The following is a 22,704-nucleotide window of genomic DNA, read 5'->3' on the forward strand; positions in this document are numbered from 1 at the left end:
GAAAATGATTGGCAGATTAATGGGCAGTTATAACATCATTAGTTGCAGCCCTGAAGATCAGTTCAGTTTTTGCCTATAAAATCTTACCGTGTGGAGTAGCTGGTAATTATAATGTCAGGTAAATATAATTAAGTAAAAAAGTACAAGGTTTGCTTGTGAAATGCAGTGGAGTAGAAGTGCCAATAAAACCTGGAAAATACTCATAAAAACAGCTCATAAATTATACTTAACAACAGTAGTCGAGTTACTTAGTTACTTTCCACCACTGGAATCAATGACTAATAAGCCATCTTAAAAATAATGACTGACTTCATTTTGAGACGTACTGTTGTACAACAGAAGCAATAAGCTTTTGTTAAATGTTTGAAAATATTAGTGATATTAAATGTAATTAAGTATTGAAAGACTGGATTATTCTAAATTATGTTTTTCCACGCAAAGATGTGCTTCATCATCGTTTAATTCATCTACAGTATCTTGAAATAGGAACTTAACAGCCACCTGCATCCTGTTAGAAAAGCATGTTAAATTCACATGCCCCCCCCCCCCCCCCCCCACAGAACCCTGTGTGGACAAGTAGTACAGATAATAATTGGATGGATGGATCTATATGTCTCTATGTGCAACTATTTGTCTAATAAATTGTTTGGTAAATAGTAGACTCTTAGTTTTAAAATGTGATCAAAGAAGTTTCTTATATTTGATAAACTTAACTGTGAGTAAAAGATTTACTTCAGCTTATGAGTTTACTGCAGTATTATGATGTTGTTCATCTGTAAGATCATTTAATCACCATGTTTCCTGTTGTCCATCGTGCTCTGAAACCACAAACCACACGTCTCCTTCCTTGTCAATAAAGATATCTACATCTTGATATGGAATATTTACACCTCTCATCTCGTCAGCGTAATTCAACATTGGCCACATAAAGCTCAGAGTGAGTAATACATTTATAACTGAGGGCATTCGGAGCGCTCTTCTCACCAGAGCCAAGACACTGGCGTTTTCTGATACACAGTGGGACCTTTGTGCTTTAGCGTGTTATGAAGGCTGAAACACTGCTCGTGCCACGCCCAGCAGCACATGGTGTCCATCTAAGTCCATGATTCACGCAATATGGATATTCAGAGTAACATGAAGTAGACTGTTGTGTTTAGCTTTATACAAATATATTCTACTTGACAGCTGTATAACAAATAGCTGATTTTCTGTCTTTTAAACCACAACTTGTTGAAAGAATCCATGTGGAAAATGAATATAAAACATATTCTAACAGAAGGGACTCTGCAGTTGTAACCTACTATAAAGTGAAGTGTTCATTTGCATTCATCCTAATCTGTACCAGAGCTTTTTTTTTTCCTCCAAAATTCACCTTGAACGGTGACTGTGATTGGCTACATAATCAGCAGAGGTGCCAGTATCACAGATGCTGTCTCCAAACTAATTGCACAAAGGCACGAGGTGCAGGTGCTCACTCTCTTTGGGGCGACGCATCCTGGAACTTCTGAACAAATATTTTCTAACACATTCTTCAGGCTTCAGGATTCAATTGCGGTTTATACTACAATCAGACCAAAAAGGAACGTGAAGGGTACATGATTAGGAAGGGTGAGAACAGACGAAAAAAAAAGGCCTCATCTAGCAAAATACTACTTTATTTACTAGCAAGGCACAGTGAGAGCCAGCTGCTCTCTGGAATGATGATCAGATGTAGTTACAGCAGCCAAATGTGATTTAAATAACCGAAACAGCACTTCAGTGCATTTTCACTCATACTACAGCAGATATTATCCAGCCTTAACCCGCTCAGCAAATGATATTCATTAAACTGACATGGTCAAAAAAATGATTATTGCACCGTGTCTTTGGTCAAAATGATAATTTGCAAGAGGTTAGTGTCAGTTACAATCAGGTATAACCATTTCACCAGAAAATGCTTCCACATGGACAGGGCACGGCATGAAAAGGACAAAAGTGGGCACTGCAGAGAAGGCAAACATAAACAAAAGCAGAAATTCTATTGCAAAAGCCAAAAACATTTATCTGAAACAGAAGATCCACACGCAACCATGCAACAGCTCTTTGCCCACCACCCTCCACCAATGAAATCCCCCAAGACAAACTAGTGTACACATCTGGCTCTTGGCCACGTTCCCATGCCCGCACTTTCAACAAGCAGTCTGGGGTTTGGGTCCTGCTCCCTGTCTTTGTGTGCCCTCTGCCTGCTGCGAGCACCAAGCCCCTGAGTCATGTTGGTGACGTCTGCTAGCTCCCGCCTCTGGGATAGGGCGGTCACCATGTGTTCCAGCTTGGAGCGGATGGTGGAGTAGTGGTGCTGGCGTTCTTTGGTCAGCTTGTGGAAGCACTCCTTCAAGGTGTCATCTGGAGCTGCCTGGGTGGGCGAGATCTCCCCGGATGATGGAAAGGAGGGAGAGGTGGCCTGGTCTGGTCCTGTGTCTGTCTGTGTGACGAGGCTGGGGTGTTGTGTGAGCTGGGGGTCAGTCTGGGTGCCGCTGTCCCTCACTGAGCTGCTGGTCTGAGTGGAGGCGTGGCAGGAGTCAGTGCTGGCGGTGGCTGGTTCTCTCTCTGGCAGCTGCTCAGCAGGGAAAGGCAGCGTCGTGCTACCGGCCAGGATCTCCTCCTGCATGTGCTGCTGCTCCGTCCAGTCCTCCCCTATGGTGGAGGAGTCAGACACTGGGCTGCTTTTACAACGATCTGGGTCTGAAGGCTCATGCGTGGGCTGCGCCGCTAAGGTCTGGGGCTTGCGGCTGGGTGTGCTGGTCAGACACACTGGCTCCACAGGCCTCTCTCTGGCCAAGTGAGGGGAGGAGGTGACTGAGTGTTTGATGAGGAGGTGCTCATAGATGCCGCTGTTTCGGACACTTGGAGGTCCTCGAGTGTTTATAGGTAGAGACTGGGCGTAGAGGATGCGGAACTCCTCATCAAACTTCTCTGTTATCTGGCCAGAAAGCTCGATGAGGTTGCTGCTGTTCAGTTTGCCATCAGTCCAGTTGAACCTGCACAGGAAGAGGATTTAACAACATGCATGACTGAAAGTCTGTTAAACTAAAAGGAAAAATGTACCTTGCAGGGTGGAACTTTTAGGCATTTCCGTGCAACATAACAATCAGTTAAAGTACATTGTGTCCTGTTTGACTTGAGGTAAAATGGTTAGCAGGCTGTTACCTGTAAGAACCTGTAGCTACTCTGTTTCCATCAATCAGCATGAACCTCTCATGAACCTCGCCAGTTATCCTTGCTCCTGACCTCATGTAATAAGTCGTACCAGTTATGGTTCGCACTCTCATTTGCTGTAAGGATTAAAGACGAGACAAAAACAGGAGTGAGAGGTAAACACAGAACCACCCAGTCACACCAAATATTCAGGACATATTTTAATTGATGCCATCTGATTGTGAATGTTGTGCACACAGAGCCACACCCAGCTTTACCAAACCAACCACATACCCGAAGGTCATCCAGGCAAACACTGACATTTCTGCACATCTTAAGAAAATCAGGAGCGCCTGATTGGTCCAGCAGGATGTAGACAGGGACTCTGCGTTGGGAACATGCCTCCTGAAGATCCTTAAAGATATCCAGGTCTGTCAGGGAGTCTGTAACTATGGCAATCACCTGCAGTGGAAAATTACAGAGGTAATATAATAGAATTCCTTTTAGGGCTGCAGCCGTGCTCTCCCAGATGCAGCACATGATTGTGTTTTCATTATTATCAAATGCAAGGCCTTATTCAAACAGAGCTGCGAATCTCTGTCAGACACACTCCCTGTAATGTGTGTGCTGATGAGCTTTCTATTGACTGTGGTCTGTTACCATGGCAATCAGCAGTAACGCTTGGTCAGCAAACAAATGACTTTTATACAGGAGACATGTAGGTACGCTGTGGGGCTTGCCTTCAGTTTCTTGAGCTTTGTTTTGCACTGAGATTTCTCTTTTTCGCGAGGAGGAATGGAATTTCACATGTTGTGGTAAAGGTTGTGTGTGGAGGATTAGACACGGATGTTTACATATCTCAGATTTATTGCTCCAAACTGGTGTTATTCACATGCAGCTTTGTCAGGAGATCCCCACCTTATTTGGATGGTTGCATCTGGCTGCTTATTTTTAGGAAAATCTGTGAAAACAGAGTTAAATTTCACAGAAATGCAGGCCCGGGCTGTCTCTGTGAGCTGACCAGTGATAATGTACGTACACGGTGTACTGTTACAGTCAGTGGCCTCAGTGTACAATAAAGACTGTGTGCAGTGGGTGGTTTAACATTACAAAGGGACAGGCGATCTCTGAATGAGAATATTTTTCTAAGGTTTCAACCGGCTGCAAGACAGAAATTGGGTGTATATACCGCCATCTTTTAGCTGCAAACCAGAGACGAAAGCCAGAGGTTAAAGCTTTCTAATGAAAGAGAGAATGCAAACTTTCATGGAGGGAAGCAAAGCAAGTCAAGGCACATCTGGTACGCAGGCCCTACACAGGCCTGAGGTGCTGCTGAAGCCGCAGACTCCCTTCACGCTCCTCATGCTGGAATGTTTCTTTTCAAAACCAGAGACTGGACTGACAGGTCTCATCAGGAACATCTCCATGAATGTTCATGCTGTTTTTTTATGTTTTGATTTGTTTTATCCTTTGGTCACTGCTTTCGTTCTGATCAAGATTTCAAAAAGCTGCACTTCTCATATTCAGACTGATCAAGGAAATTCCATGGGGACAATCTGGCATGTATTTTAAGGATGATCCAAAGAAGATTTACAACCTGACTGTGTGTTTTGTGTGTGTGTGTGTGTGTGTGTGTGTGTGTGTGTGTGTGTGTGGTGGGAGGACTTATTGATGAAATATAAATTTGAATTAACACACAACCCCAATAAATCCCCTGCTTTAGGATCTTTAAACAACTGTAAACAACTCCAGAAATCCACGCTGTATCACTGCAGCCTTTGGGCCTGGAAGGAATTTATATTGCCCCGGAATATTACAATGTGAAATAATGTGTTATTAGAAAATAGGAAATTAAACTAAGGCTCGTTGTTATATTATTATAAAACCGAGAAAAAATACTGACACGATATGATTTCAGTGTCTGCATGGCAGTGATTTTTTTTTTATTTTTTTAAGGAAATAATTTGATTAGTTGGCAGCTTATAAGGAATCGTAAAAGATCATTATTGTGAGACACTTCTTCTCTTCGTGCATACCTCTCTGGCACTTTTAATCATCCGCCTGGCAGCCTCCTTGCAGCTGTAAATGCACTCCCCGTAGCTGGGCTGGAAGTGCGCCACGGCCCGTGTGACTCCCCGGTACGACCCCGCGGTGAAGGCGGGCCAGCCCATCTCCAGCAGCGGCGGCTCCACGTCCGACACCTCGGGGAAGTAGGTGACGGAGGAGCAGTCCAGGGAGGCGCTGAGCGACTGCTCCAGCGCCGGGTCCTCCCCGTGGACGGACACGCACCGCGGGGGCACGGCGGTGCTCCTGATCCGCTGGATCTCATCGTCCGACAGAAAGTTGGGGGTCTTCTCTTTCCTGAGGAAGTCCAGAAAGTTGTCGACCCCCCCGGACAGCAGCTCCTCCAGGGCCAACCGGTGTCTCTCGTTGTAGACCTCCTGCAGGTTCAGGTCGCTGGGCCCCGTGTGTTTCGGGCCTAATCTCAGAGGGGAGTCCTCCAAGCACTGTGACAGAGCCATGGCTGGGCCGCTCCGCTGTCCCGCAGGTGCCAGGTGACGGTTTGACCTACAAGGAGACAAATTCGTATTTTCTTGTTTCCCTCCGTTCCTGTCCGTCGTGGACCCGCATTGGCTGAGGCTCAGATGTTAAACCTGAATGGCGTCTCCGGGCTCGCCGAGTCCGGCTGTCAGTCTAATGTAAAGCCGGCCTCATTGGCTCATTTGGAGCTAAACAAGCCTCCCGCACGTCCCTCTGCTCTGCCCTGATCCGGTTACACCACAGCGAGCGGGGCAGGGCAGAGCTCTCACTCCGACGCGTTTTGCTGATACGAACATTTCTTTTAAGACTGTAAGAACCATCTGGCAGGGGTTTCTTTTTCACTTCAGAACAAGGTAAACACGGAGAGGATGAGTCCCTGCGTCCGCCAGTCACCTGCCACAGTGCGGAGAGGCGTGGAGCTGCGTGCAGTCCCCCGGAGCAGGACTTTCTGTTCCCCACTCACTCGGAGCCAGTGGCCCGCATGCAGCCGGCAGTTCCTCGGTAGTCTGGTTTGTTTACAGTGCTGAAGAGGTCCAGCGTTTTACTGTAAAACGCCCCCACACTTGCGGCAGTTTACTCTCAGGCCTCTCAGGATGCAAATGTCCTCATTTATCACAAAAGCGCAAATTTTATAGACCTGTCGTGGCAACGGCAAAGGCTCATCCCACGGTCAACAGGATATTCATTTACAAAAACAAAACAAAGTGTGAGTTAAACCCCGCACCAAAGGCCCGGTCATCAGTTTGTCACCTGTGTAAATCCGTGCTCAAGGTGCGCACGCTGCAGGTAACCATAGCAACAGTATCTCCGCTGGATGCTGCGCATTAGGTACCAGATTAAAACTCTCGGAGAAACGGACCAGATATAAAACATGATGAAATCTGCAGAATAAACACCAGGACGCCTCCGTCTTGACCGGTCGCGCTGTCAGGCTCATTTACAAACCGTCTGCGCATCAAAAGTGCTGAAGATCTGTCCATTTGTTTTGGTGACACCTGTGGGGACTGGTGGTCCCTCACATCGAGTACAACATAACACTGCTCACCTAACCTTGAGCTTTGACCTAAATTTGCAGTATCTCCTATTCCTCAAAATGTAGCCGTAGAAAATAGTCTGTAAACCTGCACCTTTTCATTTCGGATATAACCGAAAGAAAAGTGTTCAGTGTATTATTTTGGGACAAAGCACACAGATAAAGTCGAGCGGGCTGGGGGGGCAGATCCACAGAGGAGCAGTGCAAAACAATGCAAAATGCAAAAAACACTTTAGGCCTGTAGCTATAAATCCAAATAATGTAGTGTGTATTGGTAGATGAGCACTCTATGATCAGCATGTATGTAAGAAATGACATTGAGGTGTCTTTTAATCCTTGTACTAAACCAGATCATGCACGACAATCCGACAATCGCACTTCTGCAGACCGGAAACGCGGGCTGGGTTTTTTGTTTTATTATTGAGTGATTCATCTTCCTGATAGATAAATCTTTGTTTTTCCTGACTGTTTACAGCCACAGCTACAGGCAACGTCTGAACCCTGTCAGGACAAACTGGAAGGGGTGAGCGGATCCATGTGTCCCTAATACTGAAGGGTCTGTTGGGGCCCTGTATGTTCATACATTACAACAGACAAGGAGGATGTTATATTTATGTTATATATAGGCTATTCTCCAGCTACCTGTTACACATTATGTACACATAATGTCTAAATCGGCTATGTTAGTATAATCTTTCTAAGCAGAGGTGCTATAATGTGTCCATAATATTCAATGGCTTTCTGAGGACATTATCATACTAATTTTATTTCTGCATTATTACCACCAATATTATATTTACTGTTGTTGACATGATTTCTTATTATCATTCAGAAATATAATCCCATAGTTATTTAATTAGCCTTGCTCCATACATGTCTCTTTCTGTTTTGCGCTTTTACGCACAGAAGGCCAACAAGGTCATGAGGGTCACAGCCGCATAACCCATATTATAGCCTATACAACACATAACTAGTAGTGGTAATTTGTTAAAAGGAAAAATGTCTTCTTATGTTTAACTATAAACATGGACATGAACAACCAGGCCACATTTACAGTACAGTACATAAACTGGTCTACCACTGTTATGCGTGTGCGTAAAAGTCTATTTTAATCCTTTAGGCTAATAGGCCTGTGCTTTAAATGACTATTCCCACAACGATTAATATTCATAGTAGCCCATCAAGAGATTTTTTTTTTTCTAAAGACGGCAGCCATCAATTGAAAAAGACATGTGACCTAATTAAGAGGACCTTTTGGGTGATGAAGCTCACTGAAACGGCAGATTACTGAACTCCTGTCAAATCCCAAATTTACACAATACAATCCATCTGTTCGGGCTGCTCCGCGGCGCCATTGTAACTATGTATAACCCAATCTGTGAGAGCGCTGCCTTACCCCTATAACGACATACCCAAATGTGCACTGGGCTCAGTATACGTACCCCCCTCCTCCCCTTCTACACACACACACACACACACACACACACACACACACATACACACATCCTCATCTCATCCCCGCCCCTCTCCAAAATTTTAGATGAAAGGGCTCTTGGATTTTGGATGACGCTCCGAATCACGTGTTCATAGGAAATACACTCGCTATAATTTTTTTGGAGCTGCCTCGTCCTGCACCGCCGACCATAGTTGTTTTGCCGTCTCCATACAGTGTGGCTGAGGGGTGGAAAGGTAATGTAATGTAATGTACCTTGCCGTGGTCACTGACGGGTTCACGCCAGTTCACCGGGTTCACTTGAGGAGAGCTCCCACCCCCTGCTCGCCTCCTCTTCTTCTCAAAGCGCAACGATCGGAGCTAATCCAATATTATTCATTTATATATTAATGTCGGATTCCATTTTTTCCCACCGACTCTTGAGGTAAGGACACATCTACTCTTCCAAAACGCGAATACCTCCCATTATCGGCGGGGTGCGATCTCCAAACTTGTTTACTGAAATTATGTCTCGCTATTGAATATTGAATTTTCATCTGGTGCTGTAGTCAAGGCAGTTTATATGAAGTCGCCAATGTATAAAATGGCGACAGTAGGTGGAGGAGGGGGTGGAGGATTTTTGGGAATATTCATAAGGTTATATAGAGTGCCAGATCGCTTTTGGCAAGTAGGCTGCGGGGCGGTGTGTTGCCCCACAGCCCTGTGAATGGAGAGAAACGGGTTAACTCGTCAGTTTGTTACAGTTACAACAACGGATCCTCCGTCTGGCTGGATCTGCGCTCCTTTAGCGCTATACAGTGTGGCGTATCTGCTTATTTTATTGCACAACGCGCTGTATTCCCCGGCTGTGCTGTGAGTGTGAGTGCTTTTACTTGTGAAAGACTTCTGAACAGAGTGCTGTGGCAGGTTTATCGACTGATATAAGAAGCCTCCGAGTCCATAGACGTTCAAACTGCACGCCAAGTATCAATTTTCATCTATTGATCGTTCACTCTCTCCTGTTTTCTTCCTCTTGCCAGAGCAGAAAGGTAGGCCTGTATCTCTATGCACAGGACTTTTTCTTTCATTTCCTCCTCTTCCTCCTACCAACATGTGCTGCTGCCCTCTTCACACACACACACACACACACAAGACACACGAACTGAGACATATACAGTACAGTAAGAGCACACAGACATTTCAGACGCACACAGATATTTTGCAAACTTTGGATTTTCAGTCAAGCATTGTATTGGAAAATATCAGTTCCTGTACAGTCACCTTTCATATGTGAACATAAATATTGACCCAGCTTTGAATGCCATGTGTCTCCCTCTGCCTTCAGGGGAGGGACCTCTGTGCTGACTAATGTTGCCTCTGTGGATCATGTGTGTGTCCAGTGTAACACAAGCGACAGCCCCAGATTATTTGAGCAGCCAGTTAGAGAAGCATGAATCACGGGCACATTGTGGAATGTATTTTAATTATTTAACCATGTAAGCTTGTTACATATAATGTAGGTCATGGAAATAACTGTGCAACACCCATGCCATTGTTTTCCTGAGAGAGTAGGTGTTTGGTCTGCGGACAGTGTCTCCAAGTGTGGAGTACAGTCCAGTCTCCAGTGGACATTTCTTCACTCCGATGGTTAATTTGCAGGCGTGTGTGATGACCGGCAAAACAAAGGTAAATGAGCTCTCGCTGTGCAGCTCCAGCGGACCGGGTTCAGCTTGGCCCGGTGAGTTCAACGTGTGTGGAGTTTTTCACTCCAGCAGGACGCTTACACTGGGGGAATGTCAATTCCCTTTGTGGATCCCTGGGAACGGTCTTCCATCTCCCTTCTCGGAACTGCTCTAATGAGGCCAGGCATATTGCCTTTCATCCCTCACTCCCTGCAATTAGGCACAGCTCACAGTTTTCGTTATGGCCACAGCGGACTGTTTGTATACACAGGCACAATGTAGTGAGCCAAGAGTGCCCACTCCCCTCTGCAAAACAGTGTCTCTGCACATGCCACTCCTCATATACCTGGAGAATTGTACTCTTCGGGATCTGGTGTGCGGATTTCTTGCAGCAGCCACTGTGGATGTTATGTTTGTGTGTGCCTCCCACAGCTCAAAATGAATCCCCTGCCAGAGAATACCGAGGAAGGTCATATGGTCATGATTTGCAGATTTAGCTGACATGGAGTGTATAACATTCCTTGAGTTCAGAGGAGAAAATCAACTATCTAATGCCAACCAGATCTATTTTCCAGCCGTTTTTATACAAATAAGCATTCATGATAGCAGCATACCTCGTGGTCCTCACAGAAAATTCTCTGAAACTCTATTCCGAGCCCCATTTTTCCCCATCAGAAAGGACGGCAGTCTATACAAGTTCACTTTTATTTGGGTCTTTCACTCTTTCTGGTATTGCTTTTGTCATCAGACCAATGCCATTATCGAAGCCCAGACCGCTCAAAAGCCTCACTAAAACAGCATGTTTGCACAGTTCCGACCAAAAGAAACGCCTGTTCGCTGACGGGGGGAAAAAACCTTGGGGCTAGTGGGGAAAGAGCCCCTGCCACTTTCTCTGTCCCATGCAAGAAAGGTTTGGTCAGCAGGAGCTGGCATTTGCCAGGGTTTGGCAGTTAGAGGAGGCTGTGATGTCAGCCATTTTAGGATGGACACTACAATGTGCGGTACGCCGCCATCTTTCTTCCTTTTCGTCTTAAGTTGCCAAATGAATGCCTGTAGTCTTGGCTACAGAACTGAAGAAGTTATTCATCAAAAGTGATGTAAACGGATGCATGACTCAGAGTTTTTTCTCTGCGCACCATGGTTTATTTGTCTGTCATTCATCTGGGCCACAGATAGAAGGGTTCGGAGAACAATGTAAGATTTCAAGAGTGAGCGCTCTAACACAAAACAGGACCACGCAACAAAGATGCTCAGACAGGCAGGGTGCAGTAGGTATGTACTGTACCGCATCAGTGTCCAGGCCTCAGCGCTGATTTAGCAAGACAATAACACTGACGGGAGGTCATTTGTGGCGTGTACAGCTGCGATATTTCTTTCATCAGCCGCCATCACACACACGACAACAGTGGAGCAGGGATCTCGACCGACTACAACCTGATCGAGGAAGAAAAAGGCCAAGTCGTTGTTGCGGACCTCACCTAAAGTTATCTGAAAGAGACTTGAACCATGAATGGACTTTTCAAAGATGGCTGGCAGGGCATGTGGATTAAGTTTGTCCTGCACCGGATGCAGTCCAAGGAATTCAGTGTGTGTGTGTGTGTGTGTTTGTGTGTGTGTGTGTGTGTGTCTCGTGGTAGGTGGGTGTGGGCGAGTGACTCCGCTGTGTGTGTGGTGTGGTGGGCAAGGGGAAGAAGGGGTTGCCATGGCGATGTTAACACATGAGTGGCACCACCGACCAGTCTCCCAGTGGACAAGGCTGCAGTCATGGAGGTGGAGGTGGGGGTGGTGGTAAGGGGTGGGTGGGTGGGGGACGAGAGGAGGACGAGATGGCTGACAACACCTGCGTCTCAGGCATTCAGACACTAATACGCACACAAACACACCCATGTAAAGAAAAAAACAAGAGCCCAGAGCGGAGACAGACTACACACGCTGCGTAGCTTCAGCTGGACAGGCGGTGAAGACAGCGTGGACTCGTGTGCCGTATTAGCGCTGTGCTAATGACCCTGATGACTCTGAATTGTTTTTCAGCACACGTAACACCGGTGCCTGACACTTATTCATGCTGGCGAATGTACAGTGGCATTCACGCACACAGATGCCCCCAAACTAAAATCCTGTCTACCTTTGCTGTCAAAAATGAGTCCACTCTGGCAGCAATGATGGACGCAGGAGACACCCAGACACGCAGGAGAACAGACCAATCGCAACTCGACAGTCAGCCGTCTAAAGGCTCCCAGTGCTGGATCACGTTTCCCTTATAAATGAGGCGCCATTGTTCCCAATCTCTTCTCTGTGCAAGACAGTAATTGCTCTCTGTCTCTGGCTTATATTTAGGTGTCCAGCTGATCCACTCACATGACGTTAATCTATTTAATGGACATTTGGCAGAAAATGTTCCCTCTAAACAGATTTTTTGATCATTCAAATGTATCTGTCAGGAGTTCCCCCCTCTCAGCCCCAACTCCCAGCGGACACCAGGTCATTTTTTTGGGCTGTTTTCTGAAGCAGACTCTGAAGACAGCCACGCATCACTGTCAAAGCAAATTACACACAAAATAAATATTGTCATAAGTGGAAGAATTTATGCATTTTTTTTTTTTTTAGCTCTTCTGTGACTGTCGCATCAAGAGACTCCTCTCCAGTTATTCAGTTCAAAGAAAGATTTTCAGAACATTGCAGGTGCTAAATGTTGCGGAGGTGAGGAAGGGAGTGTGTGAGGAGTGTGTGAGGAGTGTGTGAGGAGACGTGTGCCTACAAGGTGTCAGCGGGGAGGAATATTGAAACAGCACAGCCTGTCATCATCATCACTCATTCTCTCACTTCATTCCCAGATGTCTGAGTTTTGCCTTCCTTTTGTCCTTCTTCCTCCTCCAGCCGTCACATTCTCATTCATGTGACAGGCGGCACAACGAAAACACCAATCTCTGTTTGTTAATGTCAACTGTAGGTGACCCAACAATCTGGGAGTGTCTGAATCAGTGGACTGTTTTGAATTAAATTTTAATGTCTAGCAACTACTTTGCAGCCTCGCCTCCTTTTCCGCTGGTAGCAGCTCGCTGTAGATTGGGCATGTTTTTCGTATTGTAATATTGTAATTACTGCAGCAGTTTATGAGGTGATGAAAGGGAATACACACTGCTTTCTTTAAATGGGTTTGCCAAAATGGGAGCAGCACACTCAACTGTTTGCCGTTTAAAAGTATAGAGAATATAATTAAATATTAATGAGATGTAAATATAATATTGTTATGGAAATGACATTGTGAGAGCACATAAGGGAGCCCCTCCTGTAAATTTTAAAGCTGCTATTAAATCAGGCGGAACGTATAAACCCCATCAGAATTTAAACCTAGCTTAATCCCATTTGTTTTGAAACGCTTGTTTTTGAAAAGTTGAATGGTTCAAATGTGGTGTTAGTTCGCCGTACAAGACCCCTCTGCTTGCGCTGAGCGTGGGTGTTCAGGAGGCACTTCTGAGAGCTCTGCCACTTTCCCTCACTTCAGATACGACTCCCCTGGTCCGCTCAGATGAAAAGAGTTTCCTCCCCCTGTGCCACAGAGCCGGTGCCAGTGCGGGGACATACGACACACCGAGGACAGTGATCGTCTGAGTGTTGTCTACCTCCGTCGCTGAAACACAAGGCCTGGCTTTTCAGAGGGAACCATTCAATGGCTCCCTGTCTGGGAAGCCCTTGTCTTGTGTCTGATCGCACGTCTCGCTCGCCAGATAAAGCAGCCCATTCTTTTGATAGGTGACCTGATTCTTTATGTAACCTTTCTCAACTTTTGGCTTGTCTTGGGTTTTCTCATGCAGGAAGTGGAGTGTTTTTTCGGGGAGGGGAGCTTCTGTACTAGGCCAGCGCCTGTCACGTCGCAGATCAGCGTCCCCTCTGGGGGCTGCCACACCAGCCACAGCCCACCACCATGACCAAATTACCTTCTCCATCACTGTATTTTCTGAAACGTCCTGGCATACAGTGTGCTTCATGTGGGGCAAACAAAATAAATCACTTCACCGCAGCGAAACGGAGCCTACGCAGATTTTTTCACAAAGTTCTATAACATAGTGACATCTCTCACACAGATGTCTCAGATGTGCATGACTACATCCCTCTGTTGCGTGAAAGCCGACTTCTAAATCCCTCGTTCAGTGGAACAAACTCAATGAACGCTGTGTCCTCACCAGGGGTTAATCGAGTGTGCCGTTAGAGGATATCATGACCTCTCTGGCGGCAAAACATACAGCACATGCCCGCGTCTGGATGCAGTGAACCGGGATTACTGCATAAGATGCTGGTGACCTAGTTATGTTGTTGTTTGTTTGTTTTGTTTTGTTTTAGTTTTTTTTTCTGTCAGAAAGCAGCAGCCTTCAGTAGAAATGAAAAAGAGGTAGTTAGAAGGAGGACGTCACAGTCTGTCTGGGATCAGTGTGTACTGTTTGGGCAGTCATTTGAGGGTTTTAATTCTGGAACAGGTTCATCTTTTATTTACCATCCAGCCGGCCATGGCGAACATGCACGTGGATGCGGTAAAATGAGAGTCTGTGAAAGTGCTTTTCAGGATGTACAAATGCAATGTGACCAAGAGAGTATGTTGATGTATGTGAAATTGGTTTGTGTATAATCAACAAACTGCAGTACATGATGCTGAGGTTTGCACGGTATCAGCAGAATGCTGCTTTTGGGTGGTACGATAGTTAAATTCCTGCAGCTGACGTTTTCCCCAGGATGATAAGCTGGCATGAGAAGGTAAAGCCTGAGTGATATGGATAGATGATGATAGAATGAGACTAGTTTTCAGCTGCATATCACACATCAGTGCTTCTCCATTCTCAGAGAGGAAGACGAGAGTGATTTACAGAGGCTGTGTGTGTGTGTGTGTGTGTGTGTGTGTGTGTGTGTGTGTGTGTGTGTGTGTCACAAGTTCATGCAGAGGGCAGAGGGTCCAGAGCTCAGCTTTGATATTTTTTTCTCATCATTTGTTTTATATATTTTGTACTATCCAGTGTTAAAATAACTATTAAAACCAGCTGTATCACTAATGAAACACTGACGGGGGTGTATCCATTGTCTTGTCCTACATACTTGGTTAAATATTTGTGGCTTTGTGAGAGAAGAGAGGCATGTTTCTTCGTACATAATGCAGAGAAGAGAGCGGAGACACGTTGAAGACTGTAAATATCATCCATATCCATCCCTATGACTGGAGTGTTATAGGAAGGGAAAGCCTCTGGATGTGGTTTGCCAACAGATTTGAGCACCCAGTGATCTGTGTATTGTGTTTATATGCATGCATGTGGCGCCATGCTGCTTGTTGAACAAATGTAGGATGAGACGGTTTGAGTTTGCAGCTTGTAAATGGCTTCAGATGTGTTTGTAGTAACCTTCTCAGACTTTGTGGGAATGTTTCAGGTCCTCAACAGCGCTGCTGTCAGCTGACTGCTGGGACACACACACACACACACACACACACACACACACACTAGTCACCTGATATCCCCTCTTGACACTACATTATGCAGGGAGGATACACTGCAACATTCAATGTAAAACATGGCTCACATCTAAGTGTGGATGCAGCATACTCATTCTCACTGGGAAAATGTAAGCCTGCATATGTCTGCTTTGTAATGTCAAACCAAAGAGGAAAAGGACAGCATAACCCAGTGCATGTGAAAAATTACAAAATGTATTCTTTTTTTTTTTTAAATGCTCCCTTGCCCCTGTTAGAAAATACACATAGTTAAAAAAAGATATAACCTATTCTTACAAGCAATACTAGTACTAAATATTTTTGCAGACAAACACAAACCTGTGTGGATATTTTTGCATATTTGAGGTTGCTGCAGACAATGTGAAACAGCCGGTAAGGTTAGATACATCCAGCACTTGCAATTTGGAGAGGTGAAGTGCATCCCACTCAAAATCCCCAAGGTATAGTAGTCTGTGAATGATATTTATTTATTGATAATAACTGCTTCCTGCAGGGAGGCAGGTGGCATCTGGCAACAAAGACACGGACACTTATTCACACCCAGCGCATCACATTTACCGTACAAGGTATTTACTTTAGCTTTAAACTTAGTGCTTCTTACATGTTTTGTTATTATCATGAGGCTTTACTAAAAATAATTCTGTGGACACATGGCATCAATAATTAGAAGAGCCAAACCTATGGCAGCAGTGAAGGAAAACAACAAATATCCCTGAGATTAGACTTTCATCTCTGGCTGTGTTGATTATTACACGCTTTTTTCTGAATTCATAAAAAGTGACAGCTAGACAGAAGTCTGTAAATCCTAGTAAATAACCAGAACACTAGGCTACTTTGATTGAAGGAGTGTGTGTGTGTGTGTGTGTGTGTGTGTGTGTGTGTGTGAGCTAGAGAAAGAGAGAGAAAGAGAGGGAGAGAGAGGGTGGAAGCCTAAATTATTATTTTTATTATTGAAAAGCCATTGTCTTTGTTCTCCTTGATATATTTAATAGTTAATTTTTTTTTTCATTATTTAGGAACTCATTCAAATGTAATTTGAAAATATTAATAATAATCTTATTCACGAACTCTGATGTCACTTTTTTGAATAAAGTGCAGAGAATGAAGATTCAATTTATGTCTTTCTGCACAGTAGCTGAATCTAACCTTCATTTTTCATCAGAAGCATAAATTGTATGGCTTTTTTTTTTTTTTAAAGAAAAGCCCTTGGACCCTTTTACTTCAGTGCTGTAATTACTGATAAATACCACCTACATTGACCACACTGCATTTCCACCTACTCTTATTACCTTGTGTGGGGTTATTTGTGTCCTTTGCATCCTGCTTACTGGAATATGTCAAGTATAAATATTTCATGTTTTAAATCTTGAAAAATACACAATAAATTTACTTTCCATATATGTGGGTTTTTTATGTCATTTGCATGACATTTCTTGAACATATACTGCTATGTTTTCCATCTACTAACTGTGTCATGTCTTTTTCTTGTAATTACTAAATTAAATATGAGCTGAGTCACATCTCTCTTTTTTGTTCTCTTTCCTCACAGGTTTCCTGGGAGCTGTTAAACTTGTCCATGTGACAGGAGTCCTAAAGTGGCGGAAGGCATGAAGCAACACTGTGATATCATAGTGGCTGGTCCATGACACTAAACTCCATTCAACCCACTCCACTACTCACCCGCCCTCTGTTCTCATCATACTGGACAACCAATCACTCACTCTCCCATCTACACAAAGCTGCACAATGGCCAGCAAGAGGAAATCCACTGTACCCTGCATGATACCATCCAAATCCAAACATGTGCGTGAGGAAATCATACTGGGCTCGCTACCAGAACTCCTACCAACGATCCCAGAAGATAGCATACTCAGCATCTCGGGAGAAGATTCTGGCCATTTCTCTCACAGCTCCTCCAAATCTGAAAGTGGCAGCGAGATGCAAAAAGGAGGTACATACAGCTGTTCAACTTGCCGTTTCGAATCCAGAGATCTAAACTACTTTTTGGATCACATGCACAACTGCCACTTAGACTTCAGGGCCCAGCCCACCTTCTACTGCCAGAACTGTGGGGTGTCAGTCGTCCGCTTTGAGGCTCTGGCTCTGCATAACGCCAACGCCCACCCTAAGATAATGGAGGGCTTGGTCACTGCCTCCCTAACTGTCAACAAGAGGGATGGAGTAACAACTGTGGATCAAAGTCTGTTCACGGACAGTGGAGAAGACTACAGAGAATCTGGGATTTCCCTCACCAAAACACCGATTGCAAAGATGATGAAAGCCAAGGGGGAGCACAAAAAGATTGTCGTTTCTCACACCGTGGAGGTACGGAAGATAGACACTGGAAAGGATGTAGACCCCAGCATGCTGACAAATGTGCCTGAACTCCAAAACGGGGCTCTCAGTGTTTCTGGCGCCCCAGCTATGCCGAGGACCACTGTCGCTCATGTGATAACGACAGTGTCCAACCAAGTCTTTCACCAGCACACTCCCTCCCTTTACTCCCCCCCTTCCTCCAACTCTAATAAAGACCTTCCAAAGGTGATGATCCCTCTCAGCAGCATCCCCACTTATGATGCTGCTATGGACACCAGCAGCTTTCTCAAGACATCCTTTGGCAAGTTCCCCTACCCGACCAAAGCCGAACTCTGCTACCTAACAGTGGTCTCAGAGTTCCCCGAAGAGCAGATCAAACTGTGGTTTACTGCCCAAAGGCTCAAGCAGGGCATAAGCTGGTCTCCTGAAGAGATTGAAGAGGCCAGGAGGAAGATGTTCAACACTGTGTTCCAAGGTGGAGCACCTAAAAAGCAACCCACTACACAACGGCACGTCAATCACGTTGTAACCCACCACACTGTCACTGCCCAGCCGGGCTCAAAAGGACCAAACTTTCAGATGGCCAAAGTTCCCTATGGCGGTATAAAAACCAGGTCTGTCGGAGTCATAGCCTCACAGGCCAGCATGTCAACAAACCCCCATGTCACCAGGGTCTCGTATTCTACTCCAATTGTCCCCCCAAAGTTTCCATCCATAGTCAGAACAACACAGGTACTGACCAAGAATACTCAACCCACTGTGGAGGCAGAAAAGAGCAATGGCCTCGGCCTGGACATGGCTGGAAACAGTGGTTGTGTCAGTAGCACCAGCAGCAATCGAAGCAGCAGTAGCAGCAGTAGCAGCAGTAGTTGCAGTAGTAGCAGCAGCATCAGCAGCTATTCCAGCAGTAGTAATGGTGGCGAGACTGTCACCAGGAAACCGGTGCAAAACAGCTGCCCGACAAACAGCATCTACAGCATTACCACTTGCTCTGCCAACATTAGCAATAATGATGAGCACTGTGTTGCTGACACCAACGGCAAACCAAATCTCAAAAGCAACAGTTTACCAATCGGATTGGAAGGTTCAAACAGTACCAAGAGTCAAGTGATCTTCGATAACACCAGCAAGTCCAACATCACCTGTAACAATCATAACAGCGGCATCATCAGTCCACAAGAGCAGGCCCGTGCCACAAAGCCCGATGACGAACGCAACAACTACATCCACAAGGCCAACAACAGTAGTATTAGCAGTGAATACCCCAGTACTACCTGTAATGACAGCGTCCCTAACCTGAACCATGCCAGCAAATCCCCAACTGAAAGCACCAGCACAGCTGTCATTACAAAAAGCAGCTCATCCATTTTGGATGAGGGTAAATGCAACAAGGACTTTTCCATAAAAGGCATGTCAATCTTAAAGCAACTCATTAAGGAAGAGGACCCATTTGCCGGGGACAGAGGCTACCCAGAGCTGAAAGTTGACCCCATCAAGATCAACTTTAAGAGGCTGAAGATGAATGAAACAGAGACTACATCTGAGACTGCACATCCAGAACACAAGTCTGAGGTAGCTGAAGTGTCTGGCTCTCAGCCGTCTTTCTCCCCCCCATGGGGCAACAAGACCCCCCAGCAGCTGCACATCCTCAGACAGGTTTTCTCCAACACCCGTTGGCCCAGCAGTCAGCAGTACGAGGACTTAAGCGTCCAGACAGGCCTTCCCAAATCAGAGGTGGTGCGCTGGTTCAGCGACAGCCGGTACAGCCACAAGAATGGGCAGCTGAAGTGGCTGGAGACCTATCAGCGATCGCCCACGGAGTCAGAGGAAGCAAGGGGCCATGGAGACGCCGAGGCTGAGTCACCAAAAGACCCACAAGTGGCCAAAAAGAAACTTGCTGAGCAAGACATGAACAAGCACCTTGAAGGAGAAGCAGGACTGAACACAGGGAAGCGGGTTGTGTGGCAGGATACATACTCACCGCTGCTCAGTCTGATGGGGTCCGAGGGGAGTGGAGAGCGAGGCCAAGCTGAGGAGTCAGCGCAGCCAGGAATCCTGCAGGATCCCTGGTCGGAGGGAGCAGAGGACCATCAGCAGCCAGTGTCCAGTCAGTCACTCATCGAACAACAGACGGATGCCAATCAGGCCAGGTACTACAGTCGTTATGTTGGAATTACAAAGTGTGATAAAAGTACAACGGAAGTAAGATACACTTCTCATTCAAGTGCCTTGTGATATTTTACAAGTTTAGTGCTATTTATCAATCAAGGAAACAAAAACAATGTAAGCCAGGTGGAATGATGAAAGCATGACAGCTTGTTGTTTGTAGTGGTTGCTGCGTGATGTACAGTAAAAAGGAGGCAGGGGAAGTGTGTACAGGTACTCATGCTGAGTAGCTTATTCAGGCAATCAAAGGTCTGTGTTTAAGAAGCTATTTTTAGATAAGCAGGAGTCTGGGCCGTTGAATTATAGATTGAGAGCGCATGCTAATATATGTGAATAAATCATGACAATTGTCTTTGGTGAGATGGATTTCGGAGAGGCAAGTTAACCCGTACGCAGGCATCTTTTTACAATGCTCCCTCCCAAAAAAGTACCTCACTTACAATGCAACAGGAACTTTCCAATCACATCCTCATGATTTGTGCATGTTGCTTTTGCCTGTTTGTGTGTGTTGATAGGGATCGCCTGAGGATGGAGCTACTGGAGGTGTGATGAAGCAGGCCCCAATCTCGCCAGTGGAACATGATGTTTAAAGGCTGGCTTGCTCCCCTGGCTGTGGTCTAAAAAAAGAGTGTTCATAATGACAGCAGATGTGATTGTAGCTGGACCGATGGACTCTGACTGTAACTGTGAATACCCCCCACCCCCCTCCTCCTCCTCCTCCTTCTCCTTCGCCTCCTCCTCTTCCATCTGCCATCACTTCCTGCCATCGTCAAAAGAAAGAACTTCTCACCTTTGAGTTCTGTGATGTTTAAGCCTTTCATGCTTCTTTGTGGTTGTGTGGGGAGGGTGCACAATGAGGTCAGTACGAGGGATCAAAGAAAAGAAAGAGAAAAGACGCACACTGACTGGAAAACTGACTTGAATGAGCGAAGATAGGATAGGATAGGGCCGAAAGATATTGTTTTTGGGTCAGAGGGAGAAATATATATATATGATTGAAACTGCACTATAAAAGAGGGTTTGTACTGACTGGACAAACAAAAGATGTGTCAAGGAAATGTTATTGTTGGCTTTGTGATATTTTTTACTTTTTTAGCAACCAGTACTTCAGCACTGCCTTGAATTTTACTTTTTCCGTTATTTGGTTTTTCAATTCTATTTACTCTTCTATAGTCACTGTAAGTCCAGATGCAATCAAACATGTTTTATTTAGATCTGTATAAATGTTGGTGATCACTTTGCAGTTCAGCTACACGCAAGAGACTATATACAATGCACTAATGAAGACAGCAATGCTAAAAATCACACTGCCCCACATTCAAGGTATTGACAGCTCTGTCAAGATCAATACACTACACTGCCCTGCAAACTGAACAGAGAGAAGCCTGTCACGCTAACGTTGCCTTACTCAGCTCTGTCCATGTGTTTATATGACCTGTCTGTCCGTCACCTTGCTTTCCAGCTACTGTGCTGTCCTGAAAAAAAAACAAAAAAAAAAAACATGCCAGTGCATCGATGGTCACTGTTGGTCTATATCTGTGAAAAAAAAAAAAAAAAAAAACTTGTGCTGCTTTCTGTACACTTGGAGTTTAACTTTAAGCTGTAATTGTATCAAATATTGTTACTGGCAAAATGTTGTTTAAAGAAAAATTATCAATTTGATCCCTAGACAATGACAGAGTGAGATATCGTGCTAGCTAGAGAGCCAAATGAGGAGATCTTTGCTCTTCTCTGAATTTTCTTGTGTTTATATAAACATACAGTCACTACATGAATCCTATTAAGCTGCATCTTTGTCAAGCTGCTAATAGCTAAGAACGGTGCTATACCATCCAAAGTGAAATTGGAGGTTGATCTCCTACCAGCAGTGTATGCACTTGTGTCGAATGTTACAAATTTATTTTGGTTTGAGATAAATGGAATCTGGACTTACGGTGTTATGATCACTTAAAAAACTTTTATGAAATAGTCTGATCATAAAGCACTGTTGTATCATCCTTTCTACACTTCTGAATCTTTACAGAATAAACTGAATACTCACCAAGCACTAACGCCCCATTATTTGCTCAGCACCTTGCACCAGGAGTGAATATGAATTGTTCCATGGATACCAGTCAAATGATTCAGTGTGATGAGTGAGACGTTGAAATACACTGGGATTGTAGAAATGCATGCAGCCTCACCTGCTGGTGAGAGGATGACAGTACAGTTTGTGCCAAGAGCTGGTTTACAGAGGAAAATTCAGTCTGTCTTCATGGCAAGCCATCCTTGCAGAATAACCGCTTTATTTTGTCTACATGGTGTATGATGAGGTATTTAGTCTAAGGTATGTATGCAGATGGTTGTGAAGTTTGAATTCAATGGCAAAAGCGTGTTATGGGCAAAGGAAGGGGAACAAGCTGTCCAGATGTTGCTTGAGAAATGAAATCCAGGGGAAAACTTGAGGAAGAGTGCATCACAGGAAAGGACAAGGTTTTACTGAGTCCAGTCACCACAGTTCATTTTTTAACCAAGGATGTAAAATACAATTAAGGGCTCTTTAAAAGACTGAATTTACTAAACTCTTGTAATAGTTTTTACATCTAGTAAAGCTGTCGCAAGCTGGTAATTTTTAGAGTAAGTCTAAGCTCGTCTTGAGATAAGAAGTGATCAAATGTGTTTGACGAAGCAAGTGTGAGGACAGTGCAACTCTGGCAAGACCTCCACCATCGCTGCTAGTCCAAAACCAACAGGCAGCTTTGCTACTTGGGGCCTCTGCTCAGGGAGAAGGGCCTTGAAACACTTGTGTCAGAATCACATTTCCTAAAATATTCAAGAGTAAACCCATAAGGAACTAATGGCATGAAAAATATTAATAAAAATCTCA

The 22,704-nt window shown here is 44.9% G+C and overlaps 2 protein-coding genes across 4 annotated transcripts; one reads left to right on the forward strand and one right to left on the reverse strand.

Moving 5' to 3' along the window:
• Positions 1 to 1,637: 1,637 nt before the first annotated feature.
• fam83d (family with sequence similarity 83 member D) lies at positions 1,638 to 8,168 on the reverse strand. The gene is made up of 4 exons (XM_071494352.1): positions 5,211 to 8,168; positions 3,469 to 3,636; positions 3,187 to 3,311; positions 1,638 to 3,017 (listed from the first exon to the last, which is right to left on the reverse strand). Exons 1-4 carry the CDS (start codon positions 5,694 to 5,696, stop codon positions 2,123 to 2,125), a joined length of 1,674 nt encoding a protein of 557 aa, XP_071350453.1. The 5' UTR covers positions 5,697 to 8,168; the 3' UTR covers positions 1,638 to 2,122.
• Positions 8,169 to 8,325: 157 nt separating this feature from the next.
• zhx3a (zinc fingers and homeoboxes 3a) lies at positions 8,326 to 21,885 on the forward strand. Of its 3 annotated transcripts, none has more exons than XM_071494345.1 (3): positions 8,326 to 8,625; positions 16,906 to 19,822; positions 20,354 to 21,885. In XM_071494345.1, the coding sequence occupies exons 2-3, from the start codon at positions 17,103 to 17,105 to the stop codon at positions 20,385 to 20,387; spliced, it is 2,754 nt and encodes a 917-aa protein (XP_071350446.1). In that variant the 5' UTR covers positions 8,326 to 8,625; positions 16,906 to 17,102; the 3' UTR covers positions 20,388 to 21,885. The 3 variants fall into 3 exon arrangements, with proteins under 3 accessions (XP_071350446.1, XP_071350448.1, XP_071350449.1); XM_071494347.1 differs by having other exon boundaries at positions 8,327 to 8,437; XM_071494348.1 differs by lacking the exon at positions 8,326 to 8,625 and adding an exon at positions 8,655 to 9,229.
• Positions 21,886 to 22,704: the final 819 nt, after the last annotated feature.

Source organism: Trachinotus anak, unplaced genomic scaffold (assembly GCF_046630095.1).
Source record: "Trachinotus anak isolate AG129_WGS33_773 ecotype Australia unplaced genomic scaffold, CSIRO_AGI_Tana_v1 ptg000013l, whole genome shotgun sequence".
NCBI classification, from domain to species: domain Eukaryota; kingdom Metazoa; phylum Chordata; class Actinopteri; order Carangiformes; family Carangidae; genus Trachinotus; species Trachinotus anak.